The 8,779-nt window shown below is 36.9% G+C and overlaps 2 protein-coding genes across 3 annotated transcripts; one reads left to right on the top strand and one right to left on the bottom strand.

Annotated features, from left to right (window-relative positions):
• Positions 1 to 2,382: 2,382 nt before the first annotated feature.
• LOC127098374 (rubisco accumulation factor 1.1, chloroplastic) lies at positions 2,383 to 4,223 on the top strand. Its single transcript, XM_051036958.1, has one exon. The coding sequence runs from the start codon at positions 2,611 to 2,613 to the stop codon at positions 3,943 to 3,945; it is 1,335 nt and encodes a 444-aa protein (XP_050892915.1). The 5' UTR covers positions 2,383 to 2,610; the 3' UTR covers positions 3,946 to 4,223.
• A 1,191-nt stretch (positions 4,224 to 5,414) lies between these two features.
• LOC127098375 (uncharacterized) lies at positions 5,415 to 8,227 on the bottom strand. Of its 2 annotated transcripts, none has more exons than XM_051036959.1 (5): positions 7,891 to 8,227; positions 7,448 to 7,737; positions 7,262 to 7,351; positions 6,015 to 6,358; positions 5,415 to 5,921 (listed from the first exon to the last, which is right to left on the bottom strand). In XM_051036959.1, the coding sequence occupies exons 1-5, from the start codon at positions 8,084 to 8,086 to the stop codon at positions 5,657 to 5,659; spliced, it is 1,185 nt and encodes a 394-aa protein (XP_050892916.1). In that variant the 5' UTR covers positions 8,087 to 8,227; the 3' UTR covers positions 5,415 to 5,656. The 2 variants fall into 2 exon arrangements, with proteins under 2 accessions (XP_050892916.1, XP_050892917.1); XM_051036960.1 differs by having other exon boundaries at positions 7,448 to 7,731; positions 7,891 to 8,221.
• Positions 8,228 to 8,779: the final 552 nt, after the last annotated feature.

Genomic DNA, 8,779 nt, shown 5'->3' with positions numbered 1-8,779 from the left:
GTCGCTAACATTGAGACTTATGTAAGTGTTTATTTTGCTATTATATGCTATATTTTTTCTAACACATTATAAAAAAAATAACTTTACTCATTTTTTGTAGGATCCATCTAAGTTTCGTATTCGTCAACACGAATATCTTACCCCTGACGTGTTGCTTGAACCTTATATTGAGCTTGTCAATTTTGGACATGTTAGCAAAATCATGTCTTAGTCGGTTGATGCTAAGTTTATACTAGCTTTTCAAAAAAGATGGCGACATGAGACACACACTTTCCTTTTTCCCACAGGTGAATGTACCGTAACGTTAGAGGACGTGTACGTGTTATTAGGGTTACCTATTGAGGGTAAAGCGGTCAACGGAAAAACCAACTTCACAAATTTAATTTTACGAGGATCTTTTAGGTGTCGACTTGTTGGATAATAACCCGAGAGACCAAGGTATCTTACTTTTGCACCTTAAGACATATTACAACAGTTTAATATTAGATGAAAACTCTACCGAAGAAAGAAAAATAATAAAAATTAGGTGTTATATTATGCTTTTAATTGGTTCATTATTATTTCCTGAATGTATTGGCTCTAGTATACATGTTATGTATTTACCCTTATTAAGACACCTATATAAATAGGAACCTTTAATTGGGGTTCCGCTTGTTTGTCTTATTTGTATAACTTTTTGTGTAAAAACACAAAGAAAGACACATCTACATTTTCTGGATGTGTCATTATTCTCCAAGCAGGATTAGTCTAGATTGTTATCCCTAGCGCCCGTCAACCTCAACAGCTTCACATTTCAGTACGCACAAAAGTAAGTTAATAACATTATTTTAATTTACTCACTTTACCGATTATTATCTCTAAATAATTTATTGGAACTTTTTTTTATTTAGATGATCGGCTTGTGGTATGACTTACAACAAATGTTCAAGACATTATATCACTAAGGATCACAATCTCTTGAATCACCTTACACTAGAAAATGTATTACCACTAAACGAATCAATTCATAAAAGTTTAATTTTAATGTTACCCATTTTATAATCTAAAATATTTCCCTCTACAGTTTATTTGGTGTCCATATCTAAACTTGGAACATCAACATGAAATTAGAGAAGAAGATGCAACTATTTGGATTGTATGCACGACGATAATCAGGTTCACCATTATGGATGCACCATAATGACTGTGTGAAACTGCAGTTCAGAATGCTTCAAAACATCCCAGATTCCCCAACGTGCCTCAAACAATTTGAAGGACTTCGCTAAATCTAAGTGTCTTAAATGGAGGCACTGTTGTGACCATGTCTTACGCGACATTGTGATGTCAACCTAATCTAAATCAACTAATAGTTATATGGCTAGGTACAAATCAATTGTAAATGAGTTTGTCTATAAAGATAGGCACGCCAAATCAATTACATGCAAGAAACTTCAACGTCCAACCCTCCACAAAATTATTAAACCAATTACTCACAACCATTACCCAACAAAATTACTGACCCACAAACACACAAGCCCACAACCAAAACATGTCAAACACCAAACCATAATACCAAGAACGTCCATCATACCATCGCTAACAAGATGACTATTGTCAAGCACCCAAAATATATATGCCCCAAACACATCATCCTACCATTGTCAAAACACTCAAGAAACATATAACAATAACTCTTCCTCCTACCATAGCCAAAACGCCCAAACATCAAAACAACCATACGACTATCAAACACCACAACAATCATTTCAACATTTCTCCAACGAATCGTTTAAACCAATGTCTCCTTTCAATCGTCTAGACCACACACCAATAACCCTATCAACACATCCCAACTACTCTGACATGAGTCTCAAACTCAATTATGACAACATGTCACTCCATCCACAAGACTTCTCAGAAATGCAAGAACTTCTTAGGGATTCTAGTGATGTTCCTGAGACCTCAAATCCTCAAACACTTGGGGTGAATCAACAACGAGTTATGGTAGCTAGGAGATGTGGAATCGGTTGCCAGTATGACCAACTCGATCGCCATCGTTAGTGTCTGTAAGATATTTTAAATTAAATGTTAATGTATGTTATTTATGTTTTAAAAAAATCACAATACACAATAGTGTCAGATGAATTGACGTCACCTTTAAAAATATATACACTTGCACCAATTCGGAATGACAACACCATTTAACATCATATACAGTCGTCAATCCAATTGACATCACCGTTGTAAAAGTAAGTGAAGTCGTCAATCCGTCCAATGCCACCACTATGTTGCTAAACTTTTTTTAAATAAAAAAATAGGATAGATTAGAAAAAGTTTTAAAATTTAAAAATTATTTCATAAATAAATTTAAAATGTGGGTCATTTAGGTAAAAAAATCCAGAAATAGTAGATGTGTGAATATTCAAGAGCCATAGTTTGTGTGGATGAGGTTGAATATCGTCCACTTTTAGTTGTTTCAGTTATCTCTCTAATGAAGATGAAACAAGGAAAGACTCTTGTTCACTGTAAAATCTAACAAACCGATAACAACTAAGTATCAGATAAGGCACGCAACACAATCCATTCTTCATTCTTCATTCTTCATTCTTCAATCTTCACTTCACTCCCAAGATGCACTCTCTCTCACCATCCATCAATCTCAAATTTCTCAACGGTAAGATCCTTAACTCACCCTCCTCCACCAACAATCACCACCACCTTAAACCAATCTCAGCCGTCGCCAACAACTCCTCATCCTACCGCAAACAACAACAGCAGCTACAACAACAACCACAACAGCAACTATATCAACCCTTCCGACCACCACCAACTCCTCTCCCATCAAGATTCCACAACCTCGACATCCCAGGTCAAATCGACATCCTCGCTAACCGTCTCGGCATATGGCACGAATACGCACCTCTCATAACCTCCCTCATGCGCGAAGGCTTTTCACCTCCTACAATTGAAGAAATCACCGGCATTAGCGGCGTTGAACAGAATCGCATCATAGTCGCAACTCAAGTCCGCGACACTCTCGTTCAGTCCAGCCTCGACGAAGAGATTCTCTCTTACTTCGATAACGGTGGCGCTGAAATTTTATATGAAATTCGTCTCCTCAGCAGTCCGCAACGCGCCTCCGCCGCGTGTTTTCTTGTGGACAAGAGATATGATGGGAAAGGCTCTATGGATCTCGCGCGTGCTATAAAAGATTTTCCGAGTAGACGTGGGGAGAAGAATTGGGAGAGTTTTGATTATACTCTTCCCGGAGATTGTCTCGGTTATATGTATTATAGACTGAGTAAGGAACATAGAAACCCTTCCGATGAGAGAGTTTCAGCGCTTGAACAAGCACTCAGTGTTGTGGAAAGTGAGAGGGCTAGGAAGATTGTTTTTGAGGAACTGAATGGAAAAGGTGAAGGTGAAGAAGGAGAGATTGAAGCTATTGTATTGAAGATTCCTGTTCCGGTGGTGAGGTTGCAGATTGGTGAAGTGGCGGAGGCGAATTCAGTGGTTGTTTTGCCTGTGTGTAAAGCTGAGGAAGGAGTTGAAGTGATTTTGGCAGCACCTTCTGAGATTAGAAATGAAGGTTTGTTTGGTATTGCGGTGGCGGAGAAAGGGTGGGAAAAATGGGTGGTGTTACCGGGTTGGGGGCCGTTGGTTGATTTGGGGAAAGGCGGTGTTGTTGTGTCGTTTTTGGATGCTAGAGTTTTGCCATGGAAGGCGAATAGATGGTATAAGGAAGAACCTATATTGGTGGTTGCTGATAGAAAAAAGAGGGAAGTGGAGAATGATGAAGGGTTTTATTTGGTTAAAGATGAAGGTAGTGATGTTGGTTTAAAGGTTCAAAGGGGTTTGGTTTTGAACGAATTGGGTGTTACTGAGTGTTTAGGGAATGTTGTTTTGGTTGTTAGGCCACCTAATGAGGATAACAATGATCAGTTGAGTGAGGAAGATTGGGACTGAAACCAAGAGGTAAAAGGATTATAGGAATTTTAGTCAACTGAGTTTCAACCGTTTTCCACTCTTTTCCCTGTGTTTTTTGGTCATGCGGAACATGGATTTATTAATTTGGGTTTAGTTCAATTTTGAATTTTCATTTGCTGTGCCTATTTAAGAGAAGAATTTGATAATTTTGGTTTTCTTTATAGCTTGTACTATCATCTTTACTTGGTTAAAGGTGAATAATATAGCCGATTGTTGCATTAAACATCTATATATTAAGTTTAATCATCTTTGTTTCATCTTTGGTTCAGAAATGTATTGGTCAAGTTTATGCTATATGCATCTGACAACAAATGTATCCTGATCCTTGACTGATAAGAGTTGTTATTATACTTCTAGAAAGATTCACAGTGAACTACAAGATTGAGCTGCATTCTATCGAAGCCTTTGAATGACTAGTTATCAGTGGAACTCATTTATGCATCTTTTTGGTACAAGATCAATAGATTCTGCCAATGAAGGTGGCGATAGGTATAAACTAACACATGCAATTTACAAGCAGGTCCATAACCACTATACCACCTTCTCAATTAGAATGTCAAAGAAAACATTTGGGCTTGACTGTATTAATCACCCCTCGGCTATGAAATTTCTTAGAAACTAACAACGTTATAAGTTGTCATTTTACTATAGAATGGTGGTATTAGATCTACATTCTTTGGGAATTACAATGTTTGCCACAATGTACATTAGTAATTTTCATCAGGGAAAAAACTTGAAGCTTTTGACCTAAGAGAAGATGCCATAAAACAAGGCGACATTAAGTAGCTTATGCTTAAGTTATGTCCCAGACACAAAATAACGAGCACAAGACACCCATACGTGGAGAGTATAAGTGTTAAAAAAGTTAAGTCATCAAAGGCAACAAACATGCTTCACATTGGTAACTAAAAGCTCAAACAAATCAAAAGCACGACTTGAAGAGGGGAACATATGTTGATAGATATTTCAAAAACCCTTAAGCATAAGCAGATTAAGAGGGTCTGATAGGGGTGGCCGAGAACCATCTTTGAGCTCATTGGTTTTGAAAAGTGCCTCCAAGCCTTTGTTGATATGTACAGTGCAATTCATATTATGGGTTTTTGGAAAGATGTACAGATCAGTTGAGACAGATAATATCGATTAGAAAATGAGAGGGAATTGAAAGTAGTACCTTGATCCGACCCTGATGCTGATAGTTGAATGAACCAATGATCTTTAGCCGAAACAACTTCATAGATAAAATGAAAAACTTACCATTTGATCTTTTGTTGATGACTTTTGAAATTGAAATTCCTAATTAATTGTCTGAATAATGTAGAAGTCCTTCTGCAACATTTATTACTTTAAATCTAGTTATAACCAAGTTTGCTTTGTCCAAATTGATAGTCATACCATTTTACTTGCACATACAGATGCATAATCAGATTTTGCAATACATGATTTCATGCTTTAATGACAAACTTATAACTTAAATTTACTAATGAAGAGGGAAGAAAATCAAGTTTTATAAAGTTTCTACCAATGTTTTGGGTGAAACTCAGTCAGGAGAGATGTCTAAGACCTAGTATAAGTTACAACACTAGCAACAAAGTGAAGAAAACATTTTACTCTTCTTGTCATGGCCATTTTGAAGTTTCTTTTGACTTACTATCATCCTCTATTTCTCTTACAGAAAATGTAACAAGAAAACCTAACCTAGCCATTGTGTGGCACGCCGGTCTCCACTTCCTCCAACAGAATGCCTAATGCTAATCTTCTCAGTAGAATATTTTTGTTGAAGCCATTCAAAAGCATTTACATCAAGTTTTCCATTAACTGACTTTCCTTGCTTCCTGCGAGTCTGTTGCTCCCGTATGGAAGCCCACAATTTCTCTACAGCATCCCTCTGATGAGCTGTAAATCTTGCCACATTATCAGAGGCATGCTTCACTAAAATATCAATTACGGTTTGGCACCTATGTAGAGAAAATTAAAGCAACGACAAATAATGTCAAAATGACAAAAATAAGTAAAAAATAAATACATCAGAACATAGTAGCAGCATTTACCAAGGTGTTTTATACCGCCGAGCAGCAATCTCTAGACAAGTTATGAGGGCTTTTCTTTGTAACTTAAGGATTCGCTTAGTTTCTTCCTCGTCTTCCTTTCTTATATTGATAGCTCCGTCATTCTTTGCACTTTTCTTTGTGGATTCAGGAATCAGAGCATCAAGTCCAAATGGGTCAGCTTCCTCCACACCCTTATTATCCTCATTTGTGGCAAGCGTTTGACCACCTTCATTTACCATAACTGTAATATCTTTCAGAGACGTTGCTTCTTCTGTGTCATCCTCCTCTGTCGCAGCAGGAAGGTTAGATATAGCTTCCTTGATTTGCGTAGCTGCTTTCGAGAACTATATAAGTATTGGAAAAGAAAAGAATGAGAAACAAATACAATCCTTATAGACCCAAATATCCAAAGTAAATCATGCCAAAATAGAAAACAATATTCCATATTTAAATCCAGTGTCTAAGCAAAAGATAAACATGTGACAGCTGAAAAAAATCCAGACAATGTTTTCACAGCAATTGATTTGATGCATTATTATATAGCCTCTCCAAAATAAATGACGTCAAGCATTCATTAGCAGAGTGCCAAGCTGAGAATTCATCAACCTAATTGCTAAGCTTTTCTTTATTAACCTAATTGTAAAACTTAATCACCACTCAAAAGAAGAATGTTGCACCTTGCAACTAGGCCAAACTTCAGCTACCCCAAAACTTGTTGGAGTCAGCCAATGAATTAGATTGAAGGGTAACACATGTCATGCACCAATAACCAATCCCTCACTACACATCTGTAACAAAAAGCATGGAATGGATGAATTCGGTGGATAACTGTATTGAGAATAGTGAAGCTTATCAATCTGTCTCAGAGTCCCTTTGGAATAATGACCCTTTCCAATATATCTCGACTTATGCCAGAATAATAGAATCTTTAAAAGATTACATTGACACATTTAGATCAATCTTTGGTCAAACTTCATGAATTGACATAAAAAATGACCCCTTCAAAGATAGCTACATTAAAGCAATAACAACAACACTACATGAACAGTATGAATTGTATGCAAAGAAAAGGACAGTACATCTATGACAGCGCACTTTCATTTGTGATGCATGGAACAACATTACATCTCAAAACCTGTTATATATCGTTCCAATATGGTCCTCATTGCCTTGAATAAAAAGGAAACTACATGGTCTCAGGAGTTTAAATGAGCAAGTTCAAAATAAAATTTAAGCAAGAACCATACCACAAAGCTATCATCTGTATATAAATCATTCGCTACCACAGCATTAATTATCCATGTCGCCAATTGATTCTTCTGCTTCTTATTGAAGTGCTACAAATAACAGACAAAAGAGGGTTAACAAAATCTTTACTATAGAATTGTTGTTTTGCTAAAGCTATGAATAATGTGAACAAACGTTAATCTTACTTCTTTCGCATCCTGCGCTGCTGAGAACAAAGAATGATAATCTGCCCGCACCGAAGGCTCTGTACAAGGTACAGGCGACAGCATTGCAGCTTCTAATATCGCGAAAAAATAATCACTAACTCCAGACTTAACACTTCCTGCCTCAATCAACTGAATGGCAAGCTTTGCAGCCTTGCTGAATTTGGCAGGGTTCTTGATATGCGAAGATATCTTCTTCATAGCGTCAATAACTTGAGCTTCAGAAGCATCCGTAGAGGTTTTAAACTTCAAACTCTTTTTAGGTGCTGCAGCTAAAATTACAATGCAAACTCAATTGGAAGCGAATACATAAGCTATAACTGCATAATTAACTTAATAGAACATAAAATCATCTAAATTAGGGTTTATTAAAAAAATGAAGAAAAAGAAAATGTGAAATAGTCGATTAGAAGTGATTAATGTACCTTGGGTGTTATCGGATTGAGTAGGGTTAGGTCGTTTGAGGGAACTTTTGAGAATTGGCTTTGGTACGGAGGGAACTGTAGAGGATTCGGTGGTGTTGTTGATGGTGGAAACGGAAAGAACCGGTGGTGGTGGTGGTGGCTGGAAGTGTGTGTTGGAAGAAGGAGGAGGCAATCCTTCAAACAAATCGTCTGCCATCTCTGTTCCTTACTGCTTTTCTGATTGGGGAAAGGGAGAAGGAAAATGTGTTCTTCGACTGAGTTCAAATATAAACGACAGCGTGTTGTTCTCGTTTTACTCCCCAAAAGTAAACGACTTAATAGGGCATAATCCCTATTGTTCCCAAATAAAAATTCACATTAGCCGCATAACAAATATAGAAATTTTTATTCAAATACTTCACATTTTTCTTAAAAATTCATAATAATCCAGTTTTCAAACAAATTCTTAATCTATCCCATTTTTTTTTAAAAAAATCTTAAGGTATAGGCATCAGATTAATTGGCGTCTACCCTTAATTTTTAAGAAGGGATGTCAATTGAATTGGCAACAGCACATGGTGTTGTCAATCCATTTGGCGCCCATGTGTATAAAGTGAGAGGAGACGCCAATTGGTCTGGCGCCTCTGCGTAATGTGCAATTTTTTAAATAAATAGAGGTATTGTGTGATTATTTTTTCACATCTCTTTTCGTCATATTGCAAACATGTTTGGTGTTCGTCGCCGCTATGGAAAAATGATTTATTCGAGAGACAAACCTCCGATGTTGATGCTCTTCTGGAACATCTGTCGTTTCGATCAACTAAACAGGGAGCTGATTCGTTGGTTAGATGAAAAATACCAGAAGGGGAAAAAATTATAAGTATTGAGAGACTCGATAGTATATTTGGTT

The sequence above is a fragment of the Lathyrus oleraceus genome, chromosome 6 (genome assembly GCF_024323335.1).
Source record: "Lathyrus oleraceus cultivar Zhongwan6 chromosome 6, CAAS_Psat_ZW6_1.0, whole genome shotgun sequence".
Lineage (NCBI taxonomy): Eukaryota > Viridiplantae > Streptophyta > Magnoliopsida > Fabales > Fabaceae > Lathyrus > Lathyrus oleraceus.
This window is presented reverse-complemented; position numbering and strand designations above follow the sequence as displayed.